Source organism: Bos taurus, chromosome 2, assembly GCF_002263795.3.
Source record: "Bos taurus isolate L1 Dominette 01449 registration number 42190680 breed Hereford chromosome 2, ARS-UCD2.0, whole genome shotgun sequence".
In the NCBI taxonomy this organism is placed as follows: domain Eukaryota; kingdom Metazoa; phylum Chordata; class Mammalia; order Artiodactyla; family Bovidae; genus Bos; species Bos taurus.
The window spans coordinates 132,685,647-132,706,326 of record NC_037329.1 but is presented as its reverse complement, the minus strand read 5'-3'; the positions used below and the strand labels follow the sequence as shown (position 1 = coordinate 132,706,326).

Below are 20,680 nucleotides of genomic sequence, written 5' to 3'. Positions count from 1 at the left end.
ACACACTCCAGTATTCTTGCTTGGAGAATCCCATGGAAAGAGGAGCCTGGTGGGCTACAGTCCATGGGATCACAAAGAGTCTAACACTATTAGGGTGGGCCTAATGCAGATGACTTAGAAGAAGGGGAAGTTTGGACACAGACACACATCTTCACTGGGAGAATTCCGCATGAAGGTGAAGGCTGAGAGGAGGTGGGGATGCTTCTACACACCAAGCAATCCTGAAGATGGCCAGGTCACCACCAGAGCCTGGGGAGAGGAAGGAACAGACCCTCCCCCATAGACCTCAGAAGGAGCCAACCTCACTGGCTCCTTGATCTTAGACTTCTGGGCTCCAGAACTGAGAGAGCAGATATTTCTATTGTTTAAGCTACTCAGTTGGAGGTGTGTGTGCTGTCACTTCAGTCATGTCCGACTCTTTGGGAGCCCATGGACTGTAGCCCACCAGTCTCCTCTGTCCCTGGGATTCTCCAGGCAAGAATACTGGAGCGGGTTGCCATTCCCTCCTCCAGAGGATCTTCCTGAGCTGGGAACTGAGCCCAGGTCTCTTATGTCTCCCTCACTGACAGGCAGGTTCTTTACCAGTGGCACCAGTTTGTGGCACCTGGAGCACTACCCTAGCAAATAATAAAACCTCTGGGCATCTCTGTAGGTCTGTGAAATCTGGGATGTTGGACAAAGAATGCCCCCTGCCATCCCAGTTAAATAGGGAGTGTGCCCATCAAGGCAGCAGCCGCCCCTGACAGTGCTTCCTGGGGGGACTCAGGAGGGAGCAGGAAACTGGCCCCCATAGCAAGATGCACATCACAGGGGCGACATCCTGAAACCCAGACTCTCGCCCCTCCCATATACAGAAAAGCACTAAATTCGTTACCTTGAGATGTCTGGTATTTCTTTAGTTGGGAGGACCTTTTGAAGATTGACTACCAAGTTTTCTTTGCTGTTGTTTATTTATTTATTTTTGAAAAACCTCCTATATATCCCGGCTCCTCCCTCACCCCTGAGGACAGTCCTCAGAGCTACTGAGAGACTGTATCTGGGCGGAAGTCCTCAGTAAAGCTCCAAACAAAGCATAATTCTCAACGTTTAGTTTCTACATTTTTTTCCCCATCAACAGGTGTTTGCTCTCATGGCCATTTGTTTCAGGCCTAAATGAAGTTCAGAGGTGATGGGCCAGACCTTGGCCTTTTGATAAGCGCCTCAGCTTCACAACACTGTTGCTTCTATGGCAGGCAGACTGCCCCACCCCGTACATCCTGGGGGCCCCTGGTATCATGTCCGGGTCCCCGCACTCAAGGATTCTGGTGATGTCACATATGCCTCTCCTTTTCCCCATCTTTTCAGGGTTTTCTCCTGAGAATTCAAAGTCCATGGTTTAGCATCTTGTTCAGCCACCTTCATCCAAGAGCTAATTTAAACACTGGGAGCACAGTAGTGAAGAAACAAAAATACTCTCATGAGGCTTACTTTTTAGTGTCGAGAGGCAGACAATGAAACAAAAGCCGTAATGGGTGAATGAGATACAGCTGATCCTTGAAGGACACCGGGCTTAGGGTCACCGAGCTTCTGCACAGTCAGAGATCCGTGCATAGCTTCACAGTGGGCTCTTGTGCCCGTGACTCCCCATATGTATGGATTCAACAAAGCACGGATTCTGCGTTACTGTAGAGCCTGTTCATTGAAAAAATCCTAGTATACATAGACCTGCACAATTCAAATCCTGTCGTTCAAGAGTCACCTGTGACTTCGAGAATGTGGTCATGGTTGCTGTGAGGAAGGATGGGGGAAGGGATAGTTGGGAGTCTGAGATGGACACGTACACACTGCTGTATTTAAGACGGATAACCAACGAGGACCAGCTGTATAACACACGGAACTCAGCTTAAACTTATGAGGCTGGACGGGAAGGGAGCTGGGGGAGAACGGGTGCGTGTGTATGTATGGCTGAGATCTTTCGCTGCTCACCTGAAACTGTCACAATATTGTTTGTTAATCGGTTATACTCCATAGGAAATAAAAGATGAAAAAAAATAGAGTCAACTGTGGAATATTAGGTGAAGCAAGAGGGCAAGGGGCAGCAGGGATGCAGAGGTGTGGCGAGGGCGTCACGGGGAAGACGGCTGCCTCTTTACAGAGGACGGATGTGCTCACGTGTGACAGTCACCGCTCAGAAAAGGGTCCTTCAACTTTTAATAATCCGAAGAGTCAAGAGTCAGCGGATGTTTCCAATATCAGGATTATGGCTGAACTTTTTCTGTATTCTGTTTCCTAATCTTCCCTTTGTAATGAAAAAAATATTCATTACTGTTCTTTAAAAAAACACACACAGACACACAACAAACCTTCTAATTGGGGAATACATTTACAAGAAAGTTATGTAAGAAAGGAATGAACAGAAGCCTCATTGAAATACAGTCAGGCGACCAGAAGGGGGAGCCCTCACATCCTGTAAGGACAGAAGAGCCCAGTGGAAAGAAGGAAAGAAAGACTCCCTTCTCAGAAAAGACAGCCAATGAAAAGACACGGACTCTGTTTCCTAGAGCCCTTCCCCACTGTACACAGCCAGCGGCTCTGATGACAATTATTAAAGAATTCTGGTCCACGTGGGAATATCTCAGAGGAAGCTAGAAGAAAAAAAAAGCAGAAGTAGCATCCAGGTGAGGTTAGGACCAGCTACCTACTTTGTGGGTCCCAGTGCAGAATTAAATGCAGGATTCCATGTCATGAAGAACATCGCGATGGCTGGACAGAGCCGTGAACCAGGCGCAGGGCCCACTGGGTCTGCCTGGGTCACAAGCCAGGAAGCCAGCCCTGGGCGAGGGGACAAATGCCCTGAGAGTCCCGGTGGTGGTCTGAATTCCCAATGCACTGACCCACCTTCAGCAGGCTGGCAACGTGGGAGACCATACCTTACAGAAGACGGGCCTGTGCCTCCCCCAGATCAGGAGCAGGCCTGCTGTTTGCCCCCAGCTGGCCAGCAGGAGCTGCTCTTGCCCAGGGAAGGAGGCTGGAAGGCTGGGCTTTACTTGCAGTGAGAAGCACAGATGTGGACACGCCAGGCCCAGTGCTTCACACCCGGTGTCCCTTTTCCATCTCTAACAAGCCTGTGAGCTGGTACCAAAGTGCTATCTACTTAGATAAGGGCGCTAGGCGTATGGAAGCGGTGGTGGGATCTGACTCAGCCCTTCTCACTCTAAGGCTGGTATTTTTAACCCTTTACATTTGATTGCCTTGTACTAGTTAGTTCTTGCATTAAAAGAGCCAGGGAGCACAACACACACACACACTCACACACACACTCATGCACACACTCACACACACATATTCACACATGCACTCTCACACACACTACACATACTCACACACACACGCACACACACACGCGCATGTGCGCACACACACACATGCACTCTCACACACAATACACACACTCACACACACTCACACACGCACACACTCACACACACACGCACACACACACGCGCACACGCACACACATGCACTCTCACACACACTACACACACTCACACACGCACACACTCACACACACGCACACACGCGCGCACACACACACATGCACTCTCACACACACTACACACACGAACACACACGAACACACGCACACACTCACATACACACGCGCACACACACACACTCACACATGCACTCTCACACACACCACACACACACACACACGCACACACGTACACACTTACACACTCACACGCGCACACACACTCACACACACACATGCATGGTTTGCCAAATAAATTGCTTTATTCAGAAGAGTCAACCAGGAGTGTAGCTGCCATAGCAAAACATGACATTGGACTTGACGAGGAGTGGAGCTGTGGAAAAATTACCTGCTCCCCAAGGAAGCGGGGAGAACGGGCTGAGCATCCAGGCCCAGCCTTGAGCGTCTCCTTCTGGACAGAGGCTTCTGTTTGGGGCGAGAAGACCTCCTGACTTGTGTCTAGGATGGGAGAGGGGGTTTCCTTCATTTGCCAGGGAACGTGGCTAGGATAGGGAGTGGGGTGCTAAGTGGAAACTCGGTTTTAGGAGGCAAAGTGTCCAGGCTCAGGGGCTTCTCAAGCACTTGGGTGTACTCCCTTTGCATTGACGGTTGCTGTAGTATTGGAGCTTTTTATTATAGGTCTTCTTGTTTCTTGCAGAACAAAGGATAGCTATTTGATCACATTCACACACTTGATGCTTACAGTAGTCCTAATCCTCTGAAATCACAAGAAAATATACATGGAATACATGTGTGTGCCAAGTTGCTTCAATTTTGTCTCTTTGGGACCATATGGACTGTAGCCCACCAGGCTCCTCTGTCCATGGAATTTCCAGGCAAGAGTACTGGAGTGCATAGCCATTCCCTTCTCCAGGGGATCTCCCCAACCCAGGGATGGAACCTGAGTCTCTTATTTCTCCTGCATGGGCAAGTGGGTTCTTTACCACTAGCACCACCCAGGAAGGCCAAACACTGGATGGTTGGTTAATATTCTCGGGTTTCTCATGGGAAATCTGAGGGGATAACACAGCCTGTGTTCTCCCAGAATTTCTAGTCTTGGACAAGCACCAATGTCCAGATATTTCTGATTGATGGGGAGACAGAATTCCTACCCTCAGAAGCCCATACCCAGTCTGATGGGGACACGAGCTGCGAACTGGGATTCTGTGAAAAGCCTTGCTGTTAGCCCTGTCTTTTTCTCCTCCTTAGCAGATGTGTTCAGGTGCAAAGCCCCTGTTCCCTGGAGTCGGGGAATGGTTCTTGATGGGTGTAAGCCAGTCATGGTCATCCCTGTTTCCTTTGTAGTGATTAGTGTAGGGGAAGCACGTGACCTTGCCCTGACCAACGAGCCACAAGGGAAAGTCTGCTGGGGGCTTCCAGGAAGGATGAATTTCCAAAAAGAGCCATGTGTGAAGGGAGAGCCTCTTCCGTAAGGTGAAGCCATAACTCTTGGAGCTCTCAGTGTGCCTTGGAATCACTCTGCCAATGTGGCAGAGTAGAAGGTTGGGAAGGACTGGATCCTTGGCAACACAGCTGAGAAGGTGCCCCAGCTCTGGCACTGCCTTCTACCAGACTCTGTTACAGGAGAGTCAGACTTCTCTGAACCTCTGTTAGGTGGGCATCTTGTTGCTTGTCATCCAGAGCCTTCTGAAGCAGAAGATATTAAGAAGAGGTGGCAAGAATACACAGAAGAACTATACGAAAAAGATCTTCATGACCCAGATAGTCACGATGGTGTGATCACTCACCTAGAACCAGACATTATGGAATGCAAAGTCAAGTGGGCCTTAGGAAGCATCACTATGAACAAAGCTAGTAGAGGTGATGGAATTCCAGTTGAGCTGTTTCAAATCCTAAAAGATGATGCTATGAAAGTGCTGCACTCAATATGCCAGCCAATTTAGAAAACTCAGCAGTGGCTATAGGACTGGAAAAGGCCTGTTTTCATTCCAATCCCAAAGAAAGGCAATGCCAAAGACTGCTCAAACTACCACACAATTGCACTCATCTCACACACTAGTAAAGAAATCCTTGAAATTCTCCAAGCCAGGCTTCAATAGTATGTGAACCGTGAGCTTGCAGATGTTCAAGCTGGATTGGGAAAAGGCAGAGGAACCAGAGATCAAATTGCCAACATCCACTGGATCATCGAAAAAGCAAAAGAGTTCCAGAAAAACAACTATTTCTGCTTTATTGACTATGCTAAAGCCTTTGACTGTGTGGATCACAACAAACTGGAAAATTCTTTAAGAGGTGGGAATACCAGACCACCTGACCTGCCTCTTGAGAAACCTGTATGCAGGTCAGGAAGCAACAGTTAGAACTGGACATGGAACAACAGACTTGTTCCAAATCAGGAAATGAGTATGTCAAGGCTGTATATTGTCACCCTGCTTATTTAACTTATATGCAGAGTACATCATGAGAAATGCTGGGCTGGAGGAAGCACGAGCTGGAATCAAGATGCTGGGAGAAATATCAGAAACCTCAGATATGCAGATGACACCACCCTTATGGCAGAAAGTGAAGAGTAACTAAAAAGCCTCTTGATGAAAGTGAAAGAGGAGAGTGAAAAAGTTGGCTTAAAGCTCAATATTCAGAAAACGAAGATCATGGCATCCAGTCCCATCGCTTCATGGCAAATAGATGGAGAAACAGTGGAAACAGTGACAGATTTTATTTTGGGGGGCTCCAAAATCTCTACAGATGGTGATTGCAGCTATGAAGTTAAAAGATGCTTACTCCTTGGAAGAGAAGTTATGACCAACTTAGACAGCATATTAAAAAGGAGAGACATTTCTTTGCCAACAAAGGTCCGTCTAGTCAAAGTTATGATTTTTCCTGTAATCATGTATGGATGTGAGAGTTGGACTATACAGAAAGCTGAGTGCCAAAGAATTGATGTTTTTGAATTGTGGTGTTGGAGAAGACTCTTGAGAGTCCTTTGGACTGCAAGGAGATCCAACCAGTCCATCCTAAAGGAAATCAGTCCTGAATATTCATTGGAAGGACTGATGCTGAAGCTGAAACTCCAATACTTTGGCCACCTCATGCGAAGAACTGACTCATCTGAAAAGACCCTGATGCTGGGAAAGATTGAAGGTAGGAGGAGAAGGGGATGACAGAGGATGAGATGGTTGGATGGGATAACCGACTCAATGGACATGAGTTTGAGTGAACTCCGGGAGTTGCTGATGGACAGGGAGGCCTGGTGTGCTGCAGTGCATGGGGTCGGACAAGACTGAGTGACTGAACTGAACTGAACTGACCCAGAGCCTGCTAAAGACACATGACCTTATGGAAAGGTCATGATGGGAAGACAGAATTTCTGATCTCATAGACCTCAGGCTGTTAAGGAAAAGTCCATGGTTTCTAAAAATCCCACTCGTGGGTCAGCTGTCTGAGGCGTTAGGCAATCTCTTCCAGCCACCGCCCACCTCTCCTCCCCTTCATGGCCAAACTTGCTCCAGAAGGTTGTTTACACTTTCAACCTCTCTTCCTCCCACCTACCTTCCAACCCACTCTAATCTGGCTTTGCCTTCACAGATCCATGGGAACAGCTCCCCCTGAGTCTTCAGTGGTCTTCCTGCCTCTAAATCCAAGGAGCCCGGTCAGCCCTTATCCTGGAGGACCCCTCTGTTAAACTGGCTGCTGTTAATCATCTCCTCCTGCCCAACTCCTTGACCTCCTTGCTTTTCTCCTTTCTGGGCCTTTAAACATCAAGTGGGTGGGTCCATCCAACTCTCGGCTCTCTGAGGCCACCTCCTGAATCTGTGTCCAGACCTTCCTTTCATCTGTGTGTTTCTTTATCCGCTGCCTACTGCTCATCTCCCTCGGTGTTCTGGAAGTTTCCAAACTCAACGTGTTCCCAGTAGAAGTCTTCCTGCCCTCTCCCACCAGGCCCTCTCAGTTGTACCATCCTCACGGTGGTACAGCCATCCAACAGCTCCCAGTCAAGCGCCAAGCTCAGGTGACCCTCGGGCCTATCATAATGGCACTCTCCACCCTTGCATCCTGACCCACCATTGCTAAAGGTCAACAGCTTTCTGTGTCTTGTCTGCATCTTGACGATGCCCCCCTTATCTGTCTCCATCCACACTCAACCAGAGTTGGTCCTCTGCAAGGTAAACCTGAATACAACATGTCTTTGCTTGAGAACTCCCTAATTCTTTCAGACAAAATCTAAATACAGTATCGTCTTGGGGACTTGACTAGCCCCTTTTTTCCTCTCCAGCATCATCACTCACCACTCGGTCTCATCCTCACATTTCCTTTCATCAGCACAGAATCATAGTTCCCTCTGGCCCCTTGGACCCCGACTATGTCCTCTTGCTAGGATGTACCCAACCTGCCTTCCCCCGACCCCTCACAGCCTGGAAAACTCAACTTGGAGGTCACTGTTCTTGGTGTTCAGAGCCCTTTGCCTCACTTCCTATCAGAATCTACCATGTTGTATTTTCATTTTTGTAACTCCCCAGTCCTCCGTGAGCTCCTTGAGGCAGGGCACTGTCCCTTTGAATTAATATCTAGCTCTGGTGCCCAGCGCAGAGGACACTCAGGACAATGGACATCGGAGGCTGGGTGGAGGAGTAGGACTCTTTCTTACCACAAACGATTAGGCCCCAGCAGAGAGTAAAGTTGTATTTCAGGGATGTGGTACCACACCTATGATTCTTCAGCTTTTTGTAGCAACAGTCATTCACTGCGCAGCACCTGAAATGAGCTTGTGCTACTGGGGCTGCCCCCGGCCCCCACCAATCTCCAGAGAGCTCAGGGCCCCAGGTCACACCCCACTGACCCTGGGCAGAGACCCAGGCACATTCCAATAGTCTAGAGCGGAGTTTCTAGCAGGCTGGCTGCTTTTTTAGCAGGGACTTCCTGGGGTTCTTTGATCATGGAATACCAACACGAGACTTCGGCTCCCACCCCAGCTGGGGCCACGAGTGGACAGAGACGGGAGGGCTGGGGGTGGCCTCACCGATCCATTGCATCCTTGGGGGGGTCCTCTGCCACCACCACACAGGAGCAGTCCAAGAAGCCATCAGTGGTCACAGGTTCTCCTCCTGTCATGTACTTGATCTTTTTCTGAAAATCTACCAGGTTTCCACGGACCTGCAGCAGGGCTGGAAGGGCACTGCCTGGTGATGGGGCCTGAGATGCTGTGACTTCCCTCTGTTTCTCCCCTCCCCACAAGACAACCTCTCTTCCTCCCACTGAGAGGGGGCCAGATGCAGTGGGAATGGAAGCTGGGTTTGGAGGTGCCTCCCTCCACGGGCTGCTCCCCTTCTGGTGAAAGGTCACTGTTGACTCTTAACAAAGCCATGATTAATGCCAGCAGCAGGAGGGTCTTCATGTTGAGAGAATTACAGACAGACCCTCCCGGGTGGCGCCAGCATCAGCCCCGACCCCTGCTGTCCTGCTCACATTCAACGATCCTGATGAAGACGTCTTTAAGAGAACTCGCAGACACGCTCCTCAGCTCTAGGTGGGTCCAGCGTGACTGCCTTCATCGGGCACACAGTACACGTGGAGGGGGCGCTTCCCAGCTCTGTTGAGTTTCACTGGTCAAGAACCCCCTGCCCCCATGAAACACTGCAGAGACCTCCATGCTCCTCACCCCGCTGAGAGCTCCTGGAAGGTTGTGACAAGGCCACCCCACCAGACTGGGAGATCCCTGAGGTCCTAGGCTGTGTGTTGTGCCCCCCAGTAGCTGTATCTTACTCCCCCACACACACTGGAGTCAAGGCTTGCGAACCCCACCCATGGAGTTGGATCCGCGGTGTCTTTCTCCAGAACTATAGCAGCACCCTCTCTTTCAAACCTTAAACATGTACCTGCTTCCCTTGTGGCTCAGCTGGTAAAGAATCCGTCTGCAATGTGGGAGACCTGGGTTCGATCCCTGGGTTGGGAAGATCCCCTGGAGAAGAGAAAGGCTACCCACTCCAGTCTTCTGGCCTGGAGAACTCCATGGACTGTACAGTCCATGGGGTCACAAAGAGACGGACACAACCGAGCAACTTTCACTTTCACTTGTACATGCACAAATACACAACTACTCACACACACATACGTACACATACACACTCTATACTCATCTGCTAATGTGGACACCCTCTTACACAATATATTCACGTATGCACACAATGCTCTTGTGCACAGATACCTTCTTGTCATACCAAATTAGGCACAGCAGGCTTGTGCTCATGGATGTATGCATGTACACACACAAGTACACACACAAGTACACACACACACAAGTACACACACACACACACACACACACACACACACACACACACACTATAGGCACCCTTGAAGGCGGCCAGTAATCAGGGACTGGATATTCATTTTTGGCTTTTTACTTCTCAGAGGATCCTGAATTGGTGTCTCCAAGCGACCACCTTGTTTATTCTGAACTCCAGTTAAATAGCTGATCCCTCTGGGAGCTTGGTGGGGTAGGGGATGGGGTGGGGATACTCCCCTTAGTTGGGGGACTCAGAGTTTGGCATGCTACTCACCCCAGGCAATCCTCTTTTTTCCCCTCTCATCAACAGTACAGAACTGAGGTTTTTTCCATCCTTATGTTCCATTAACTGATGCCGAAATTGTCGGTTATTTTGTCATCTTTCCTGTGGGTCTCCCTCCTGAGTGAATAAATCCCCATAACTGGGTCCAGGTGTGACCCTCCTGAACCCACTTCCAGGAGAGGGCCATCTGCTGCTGACCAAGGATTTTTCCTTTCTGCTGCTAAGTAAGCCACTTGGGAATAAGAATCAGGGCAGTTGGTGTTATTCATTCATTCCATAAACCAGTCATTCAAGAAGTACACGCTAAGCCTCCGCAAAGTGCCAGGACCCCCGAGAACCTCTCAGGAGCTGATGAGAGCTTGTCCCGCCCCCAGGGGCCCTGGAGGCCCCAGCAGGGAAAGAGCTGCATGACGCAGATGACACCTACTCGCCTGGCTGGGAACAGCACCTCCAGCTTCTCTCTGGCTCCTCCTTCCTCTCTTCCTCCCCCTCCCCTTCAAGAAAAAGCCAGAGACTGTCCAGGGGTCCCGGCACTCCCACCCCAGGCATGTACTGCTGCCCCCTCCTCCCCAGTCCTCACCTGTGTGGGGATGGAGCTGACTGATGCTCCTGGGATCTATTGCTCTTTCTTCTTCAGCCTCAGGGAGACAGTGACTCTATTTCCCAAATAGATGCCTTTTTCAAGCCCTTCACCACTGCTAAGAGTTTAACTTGTGTGACCTTCAGTTAATAGTCCCCAACACTCACCCCCCCAAAAGCCAGAGACCAGAAGCTACGGTGCCCATCCCCATTCTGCCTGCTCCCCACATTCTCCAGGCCCCCCTCCAGGTTAGGCTCAGGAGACTGAATCTTGCCAGCAAAATGTGTGCATCAGTGCTGAGGGTCACCGCCAGGCGGAAGTGAGGCAAAGGCCGCGTCCTGTGCCCCAGTTTCTGTGCCCTGAATGGTGAACCGGGAAATGGAGGCAGCTTGGGTCCCTGAGTCATCGTGTGGAGGACCCTGTCCGGGAGTGGTCTTTGCATGAGTGAGAAATACACTTTGGTTTGTTAAACTACTGATCATTGAGATCAGTGAGCAGCAAGCATGGTGGTCTCAGCCCATCAATAATCAATGCAGTGGCTGGATTAGACCTCATGGTTGTTACGATTGCGTGACACCCATTCATGATAATTATCAGAAATCCTTTAATAAAGGTTTATTACTTACACGACCTGGAAGTTACACACCGCAGCTGGAGCCCCACAGTGAGGTCAAGGGTAGAGAGAGCCTGAGATCTTGGGTCTGGGGTTCTGCTTTTATTTGGGTTGAGGGTAGGGGCCTAGGCTTTTGTTGGCTCACTCTTAGTTGGTGGATTTAAAATACATGAGCAGTAATATAAAGCGCAGGAAGAGAAAAAAAACCCCCACAAAAACAGGTGGCCAAATAGTCAAATTAACCAAAATCTATAAAATGAAGGCATGGCTGGCAAGATGTTGATTCTAGATAGCTATCTTTGACCTGGATGCCTGGCAACCAGAGGTTATCAGGCACCAATCGAAGGTTATCAGGAAAATACCTTACAAAAAACCAACACAACTGTCAGGCTTTACACTACAGTAACCTATCTATTAACAGCCATCCCAGGCCGCTTTCGTCTTGAATATAGTTTCCTTGAAGAGCTAGACCTGCATTAAGGGTTGACTTGTGTCGCCGCCAAATTCCTGCATTGAATCCTGACCTCCAGTAAGACCTCAGGATGTGACTCTATTTGGAAAAGAGGGTCTTTGTGGGGATGATGAGTTAGGATAAGGTTACTAGGGTGGACCTAACGCAGGATGACTGGTATCTTTAGAAAGAGGGGATGTTTGAACAAAGATGCACATGCGTCTTCACTGGGAGAATTCCACGTGAAGGTGAAGGCCGAGAGGAGGTGGCGATGCTTCCATACACCAAGCAATCCTGAAGACGGCCAGGTCACCACCAGAGCCTGGGGAGTGGAGGGAACGGACCCTCCCCCACAGACCACAGAAGGAGCCAACCTCACCGGCGCCTTGATCTTAGACTTCTGGGCTCCAGAACTGAGAGAGCAGATACTTCTGTTGTTTAGGCTACTCAGGTCATGGTTCCTGGTACAAATTCCTAGCAAATTACACAGCCTCTGAAGATCCCCATGGGTCTTGACAATATGGGATTTCAGGACAAAGAATGCCCCCTGCCATCTCAGGAGACAAAGACGTTGTGGCCATCAAGCCATCAGCCACCCCGACAGTGTCCCCGACGGGACTCAGAATGGAGGAAAATGGTACCAGCCCTGACAGTGTCCCCAAGGGGACTCAGAATGGAGGAAAACGGTACCACCCCTGACAGTGCCCCCGAGGGGACTCAGAACAGAGGAAAACAGGGTACCAGCCCTGAGAGTGCCCCCGAGGGGACTCAGAACGGAGGAAAACAGGGTACCAGCCCTAGGCAGGTAAGGTGCACGAGGTAAGGCACAGGGATGATTGCATCAACTCCAGACTGTTGCATCTTTTAACACGTAGAAAAGCGCCAAATTTATTAGCTGGAGATACCAGGTTTTCTTTTAGCTGGCACATATCTTTTGGTGTTTAACCACCCAGGCTTTTTTGTTTGCTTATTTTTGCAAAAACTCCTACATATCCCAACTCCCCCCTTACCCCTGAGGACAGCCCTCAGACCTGCCCAACAGTATGTATCCAGGCTGAAGTCCTCTGCAAAGCCCCCAATAAAGCATAATTCTCAATGTTTACGTTCTGCATTTTTTCCATCAACAGATTTTTGCTCTCACGTCTGTCCTGGGTCTAGATGCAGGCGCAGAGGTGATGCGCTAGACCCTGGGCTTCTGTCACTCACCTCAGCTTTGGAACACTGCTGTTTCTATGGCGGCAACGTGCCCCACCCTCGTGTGTCCTGGTGGCCCCTGGTATCGTGTCCAGGTTCCAGCACTCAAGGACTCTGGTGATGCCTTTTCCCATCTTCTCAGGATTTTTCCCAATAATTCAAAATCAGTGGTCTGGCTTCTTGACAGCGACCTTCATCCAAGAACTAATTTAAACACTTGGAGTACTTTGATAAAAAAACAAAAGTACTCTCATGGGGCCTACATTTTAGTGGAGAGAGACAGGTTATGCAACAAAAGATACAACAGGTGAGTGATACATAGGTGACCTTTGAATGGCATGGGGGTCAGGAGCACTGAGCCTCTGCACAGTCAGATATTTGCCTGTAACTTCACAGTGGGCCCCAGTATCTGTGATTCCCCATATACGTGGCTTCAGCCAACCTCAGATTATGTAACACTGTTGTTGCTCAGTCGCTCAGTCGTGTCCGACTCTTTGCGACCCCACGGACTGCAGCACACCAGGCTTCCCTGTCCTTCACCATCTCCTGGAGCTTGCTCAAACTCATGTCCGTTGAGTCGGTGATGCCACCCAACCATCTCGTCCTCTGTCATCGCCTCCTCATTCTGCCTTCAGTCTTTCCCAACATCAGGGTCTTTGAATCGGCTCTTTGCTGAAGAGTGGCCAAAGTATTGGAGCTTCAGCTTCAGCATCAGTCCTTCCAATGAATATTCAGGACTGATCTCCTTTAGGATGGACCGGTTTACTCTCCTTGCGGTCCAAGAGACTCTCAAAAGTCTTCTCCAACACCACAGTTCAAAAGCATCAATTCTTTGGCACCCAGCCCTCTTTATGTTCCAACTCTCAGATCCATACATGATTACTGGAAAAACCATAGCTTTGACTATACAGATCTTTGTCAGTGAAGTATTGTCTCTGCTTTTTAATATGCTGTCTAGGTTTCTCATAGCTTTTCTTCTAAGGAATAAGCGTCTTTTCATTTCATGGCTGCAGTCACCATCTGCAGCGATTTTGGAGACCAGGAAAATAAAGTCTGTCACTGTTTCCATTGTTTCCCCATCTATTTGCCATGAAGTGATGGGACTGGACGCCATGGTCTTAGTTTTCTGAATGTTGAGTTTTAAGCCATCTTTTTGTAGTACTGTAGTGTATATGTCTATTTACTGAAAAAAAAATCTGTGTATAAATGGGCCTGAGCAATTCAAATCCTTGTTGTTCAAGAGTCAATGGTGGGGTGTTAGACAGTGATGAAGCAAGAGGGAAGAGGCAGCAGAAATGGATGAGGGGCAGCAGGAGCATCCTAGGGGAGGTCCTGTTACTTTCCATGGGATGGACATGTTCAAACAGGATAGTCAATGCTCAGAAATGTTTTCATTTATTAATAATTAGAAGAGCTAGCCTCGTATAAGTGATTGTTTCCAAAATCAGAATTATGCCTGAACTTTTTCTGTGCTCTGATTCTTAATCTTCCTTTGTGAGGAAATATTATTTAATACTCTTTAAAAAAAAACTTCTAATGTGGAAATACATTTATGTGAAAATTATGTAAGAAACAAATAAACAGAAACCTCAATGAAATATAATTAAGGAGCCAGAAGGCAGAGGTCTCACATCCTGGAAGGTTAGCAGAGCCCAGTGGGAAGAAGGAATGAGTCCTCTTCCTTCCTGGTAAGGACTCAGCCCATGAAAAGCCACAGACTCTTTGTTTCCTTGAGCCCTTCCCCACTGTACAGAGCCAGCAGCTCTGGTGGAGATTATTGAAGAATTCTGGTCCAGGTGGGAATATCTCAGAGGAGCCTTGAATAACAAGAGGGGAAGTAGCATCCAGGTGAGGGATGGACCAGCTACCTACTTTGTGGGTCCCCGTGCAGAACAAAATGCTGGATTCCACGTCATTAACAACTTGAGATGGCTGGACAGAGCTGTAAAGTAGGTGCAGTGCTCACTGGGACTCTGCCTGGGTCACAAGCCCAGGAAGCCAGCCCTGGGTGAGGGGGTAAGTGCCCTGAGAGTCCCACTGGTGGCCAGTGTTACACTGACCCACCTCTGGGCGGCAACATAGAAGATTGTGCCTCACAGAAGACTTGGATTATAGACCCCCAAACACCAGGAGCTGTGCTTCTGTCTCTCCCCAACAGGCCAGCAGGAGCTGCTCTTGCCCAGGGTAGGAGAGGTGGAAGGCTGGGTTTTTCTTGTAACAATAAGGACAGAGGCAGACATGTCAGAGCCGCCGGTTTATGTCCATTATCCATTTAACTTCCCCAGTAAGCCAGGGGGCACTTGGGACAAAGCAATCTCCATTTAGATGAGGACGCTAAGGCTCAGGGAAGTGGTGGTGGTGGGGATTTGACCCAGCCAGTCTGACGCTAAGTGAAGTGTCAATCCCTCAGTCATGCCCAATGTTTTGGGACCCCGTGGACCCCATGGAGCCTGCCAGGCTGGATACTGGATACTGGAGTGGTCTGCCATTTCCTTCTCCAGGGGATCTTCCCCAACCATGCATCGAACTCAGGTCTTCTGCACACCAGGCAGACTCTTTACCGACTGAGCCAACAGGGAAGCCCATATTTTTAACCCCTCTCAAGCCATTCCCTTGTACTGGTTTGTTTTCACACTAGAAGTACCTGTGAGTACCACACACGCACACACACACACACACACTCACATACAGTTTGCCAAATAAATTGTTTTATTCAGAAGAGCCCACCAGGAGTGTAGCTGCCACAGCTAAACATGACTTTGGACTTGAAGAAGAGTGGAAATGGGAGGAACAAAACCTCTGGCTGTCCAAGGAAGTGGGGGCAAGGAGCTTGGCATACATGCCCAGATCTGTGCTTCTCTTTCCAGATAGAAGGCTTCTCTTGGGGGAGAGAAGGGCTCCTGGCTGGTCTCTAGGATGGAAGAGGGGGTTTCCTTCATTTGCAAGGGAACGTGGCTAGGGCAGGGAGTTGGGTGTCAGAGTGGAGGCTCAGCACTGGGGGGTAAGGCGTCCAGGATCGGGGGCCTCTCAGCACTGCGGGGCACGCCCTGTGCACAGAGAGTTTCTGTAGTATTGGAGCTTTTTATTATAAGTCTTCTGGTTCCTTGCAAAACAGAGGGCAGCTTTTTTATCACATTCACAGACTATACGTCTACACACACCTTGATCCGCTGAAACCACAAGAAAATAAAAACAGGGTGGGGGTTAGTTCATATTCTATGGTTTCTTCTGGGAATTCCGAGGGACAAGACACAGCCCCTATTCTCCCAGGGTTTCTAGTCTGGGACAAGCATTGACGTTCAGATATTACTGGCTGATGAGGGCCTGGCCCTGTGTGGGCCCTCAGAAAGCCCACACCCAGTGTCATGAGAGCACCAGCAGCTGAGCACTGGGATTCTGTGAAAAGCCTTTCTCTTAGCCACTGTCTCTTTCTTCTCCCCAGCAGATGTGTTCAGGTGCAAAGTCCCGGGCCGCTGGAGCCGGGGAATGGTTCTTGATAGGTCATGGTCGTCCGTTTCCTTTGTAGTGATTGGTGTAGGGGAAGCACGTGACCTTGCCCTGACCAGTGAGCCCCAAGGGTAAGTCTGCTGGGGGCTTCCGGGAAGGATGAATTTCCTCTCTCTGGAAAGAGGCTTGTAAAGGAAATCCTCTTTTGTAGGGTGAAGCCATAACTCTTGAAGCTCTAAGTGTGCCTTGGAATCACATTGCCAATGTGGCAGAGCAGAAGGTTGGGAAAGGACTGGATCCTTGGCAACACAGCCGAGAAGCTGCCCCAGCTGACCACCATTGCTATAGGTCAAGGGCTTGCTGTCTTTTGTCTGCATCATGACAATACACCCCCTTCCATCAGTCTCCATCCACCCTCAGCCAGAGTAAGTCCTCTGAAATGTCTTTCTCTCTGGCATTATTACTCACCACTCTGTCTCATCCTCACATTTCCCTTCCACAGCACAGAACTGCTCCAGCCTGCTCTGGTCCCCTGGACCCTGCTGTGTTGTCTTGGTGGGATGTCCCAACCCTCCTTCCCCTTGACTCCTCTCCGCCTTGAGGCTGCTGCTTGGAGGTCACCATTCTGAGGAGCCTTCCTTGACCCTCAGGCTGTGTTCAGAGCCCCGCCCTTTTCCTCACTGCGCATCATACTCTACCGAGTTGTATTTTCCTTTTCCTTACTTCCCACTCAACTGTGAGCCCCTTGAGGCAGAGACCTGTCCCTTTGTATCTAGCTCTGGTGCCTGGCACGCGAACACAGGAAAAAGAGCAGAGGAGGCTGGGTGCAGTCGGTAGGACTTGCTCTTACCACACGTGATTTGGCCCCGGCGGATAGACACATTGTAGTTAAGGAACTTGGTGCCACATCCATGATGCTTCAGCTTTTTGTAACAGCAGTCATGTGCCCAACAGCACCTGTGACAAGACTGAGCTATGGGCGCGGCCTCCCCACGCTCCAGGGAGCCCGGTGCCCGTGGTTTCACCCACCTGACCCCGAGCAGAGACCCAGGGACACGGGACTAGTTTAGAGCACAGTTTGACCAGGATGGCTGCTGTTTCAGCTGAGCCTCGCTGGTGTTCTTTGACGTGGGGACTTCGGCTCCCACCCCAGCCGGGGCCACAAGTGGGCAGAGGCGGGAGGGCTGGGGTGGCCTCACCGATCCGTTGCATCCTTGGGGGATCCTCTGCCACTCACTCCGCAGTAGCAGCCGTAGGCACTGTAGCTGAGCAGGGCTCCCTTTCCTGTCGTGTGCTTGATCATTCTCGCAAAATCCCACAAATGTGCATGGACCTGAAGAAGGGCTGGAAAGACATTGCCTGGTGATGGGGCCTGGGACTGCACGCCCACCTCTGCCTCTCTCTGCCACTCCCCCTCCCCACAAAGGTCCTTGTCTTCCTCCCACAGAGAGGGGGACAGACGCAGGGGAAGGGAGCCTTGGGGATGAAGGAGCCTCCTTCCCTGGGCTGTCGCCCTTCTGGTGAGTGACAATGAAAGTGAAGTCGCTCAGTCGTGTCCAACTCTTTGCAACCCCGTGGACTGTAGCCCACCAGGCTCCTCTGTCCAAGGGATTCTCCAGGCAAGAATACTGGAGTGGGTTGCCATGCCTTCCTCCAGGGGATCTTCCTGACCCAGGGATTGATCCTGGGTCTCCAGCATTGCAGGCTGATGCTTTATCCTCTGAGCCACCAGGGTGAGAGGTAGGATGAGCTCTTACCAAAGGCCATGATCACTGCCAGCAGCAGGAGGGTCTTCATCTTGAGGGTTCTGTGGGGAGAAACACAGATACGACGGCCTAGACCCTTCTCCCATGTGATAGTGGCTTCTGCCCTGGGCTCTGCTTTCCTGCCAGCATCCAGCAGTTCTGATGGAGAGCCTTTAGAAGAACTTGCAGACACGCTTCTCAGCCCCAGGCAGGATCCAGCGTGACTGCCTGCATCGGGCACACAGTACATGTGGAGGGGGCACTGCCCAGCTTTGTCGAACTTTCCACTGGTCAAGACCATGCCTCCCCGCAATACACACCACCGAGACCCCCATGCTCCTCACCCACCTGAGAGTTCCTGGAAGGCGGTGAGCAGATCATTGCACAGAACTGGGAGACCCCTGAGGTCTTAGGCTGTGTGTCCCCGTTAGATGTTTCTTACCCCCATACTGGAGTCAAGGCTTGGGAATTCTGCCCATGAGCCCAATCCGCAGTGTTTTTCTTGAGAACTAAAGCAGCAGCCTCTCTTTGAACGCTTACACTTGCACAAACAGTTACCTACTCACACCCAAGTGAATGCATAAAACATACAGTCTTGTGCTCACCTACTACGGTGGACATCCTTTATCACAATATACCCACGTATGCACACAACACACTTGTGCACACCATACCCTCTTGTCTCACCAAATCAGGCATGTGCAGACTTGTGCTCATGGCTGCCTGCGTGTGCCTGCACACACACTCTCACACACACACACACTATAGCCACTTGAAGGCAGCTAGTGATCAGGGACTGGGTATTCATTTCTGGCTATTTACTTCTCAGAGGCTCCCAAGTTAACATCTGCAAGAGATCACCTTGTTTATTCCGAACTCCAGTTAAATAGCTGATCCCTCTGGGAGCTTGGGGGTTGGTGGGTTAGGGGACAGGGTGGCCTTATGGCCAGGTGTTGGACTCAGAGTTTGGCATGCTTCTCCCCCAGGCAATCTCCCCTTATTTTTGCCTCTCATCAATCAACTAGCACGACAGAGCTGAGGATGGAAACACCTTATGTGCCATCAGCCGATGCCAAATTTTAGATGATTCTGTAATCTCTTTCTCCTGAGTGGATAAACTCTGATAATCTGGTCTGGGTGTGACCACTAGTCACCCCCTTGAACCCACTTTCAGGAGAGGGCAGGGGCCACCTGCTGTTGACCGGTTCCTTTCTTCTGCTAAGTATGCCATTTGGGAAGAAGAAATAGGGCATTTAGTGTTATTCACTCAATCAGTCAGTCATCCACAGGAAGTACATATTAAGCCTCCATGAAGCACCAGGAGGTGAGGCTTTCAGGAGGTGCTGGGGATTTGCCCTGCCCCCAGTGGCCCCTGGGACCTCCGCAGGGACAGAACTGCAACGGGGCAGATGGTCTTCCCACTGACGTGGACCAGCATCTCCACTTGCTCTTTTCCTTCCTCCATCTTCTGTTCTTCCTCCATTCCTTCTAGAGAAAGCTAGAGGGTGTCCTAGCCTCCCTCCACCCCGGCTCCAGGCACGCACTGCTGACACTTCACCCCCAGTCGTCACGTGTTTGGAGATGGAACTGACTGATGCTCCTTGAATCTACTGCTCTTTCTTCTTCAGCCTCAGGGAGACTGTGACTCTATTTCCCAAATAGATGCCTTCTTCATGCCCTTCACCACTGCTAAGAATTTAGCTCCTGGGGCCTTCAGTTAACCCTTCCCCACACCCATCCCCAAAATGCCAGTGTGCAGAGGTGATGTTGACCACCATCATTTCACTTGCTCCCCACATCCTCCAGGCCCCCCTCCAGGTTAGGCTCAGGAGACTGAATCCTGCCAGCAAACTGTGTGCATCAGTGCTGAGAGCCACTGCCAGGCAGAGCGAGGCAGAGACCACCTACAACGCCCCAGGCTTTCTGTGCCCCTCATGGTGGAGCAGAAGATGAAGTCAGCTTGGGTCCCTGAGTCCCAGCATAGAGGACACTTATTCGGAAGAATCCTGCAGACATGCAACAGTCTTTGCATGAGCGGGAAATACACTTTGTTTTCTTACACTGCTGGTCATTGAAATCAGTGAGCAGGAAACCTGTCACATGGCACTCTCAGCCTATCTCTAACCAGTGCTGTGGCTGGATCAGCTGACGCGGTTTTTATTAACTGCAAGATGCCCTTTAACAATAATCATCAGAGATCTTTGAAAGAATAAAGGTTATTACTTACAGGACCTGGAAGAACACAGCACGCCTGGAGCCCCACAGCACCGTTGAGGGTAGAGAGAGAGACTGAGATCTTGGGTCTGGGGTTCTGCTTTTATTGGGGTCAAGGGTGGGGGCCTAGGCTTTTTTGTGTTCACTTTTTATTGGTGGATTTAAAATACCTGAGCCGTAATGGAAAGTGCAGGAAGAGAAAAAAAAAAAAAAAACAGGTGGCCCAAATAGTCAAATTAACTAAAATCTCTAAAACAAAGGTGTGCCTGGCAAGGTGTTTATTCTAGATAACAGTCTTGGACTTGGATGCCTGGCAATCAGAGGTTGTCAGGCATGAATTGGAGGTTATCGGAAAGTTACTTTACAAAAACCCAGACAGACACGCCAAACAACTG

At 50.0% G+C, this 20,680-nt stretch overlaps 1 protein-coding gene across 1 annotated transcript; it reads right to left on the bottom strand.

Annotated features, from left to right (window-relative positions):
* Window positions 1-15,569: 15,569 nt before the first annotated feature.
* LOC521383 (phospholipase A2, group IIA (platelets, synovial fluid)) lies at window positions 15,570-20,362 on the bottom strand. The gene is given in 5 exon segments (NM_001075820.2): window positions 15,570-16,049; window positions 17,177-17,283; window positions 17,526-17,670; window positions 18,084-18,133; window positions 20,299-20,362. Coding segments are annotated over 4 exon segments (435 nt in total). The 5' UTR covers window positions 18,124-18,133; window positions 20,299-20,362; the 3' UTR covers window positions 15,570-15,906.
* Window positions 20,363-20,680: the final 318 nt, after the last annotated feature.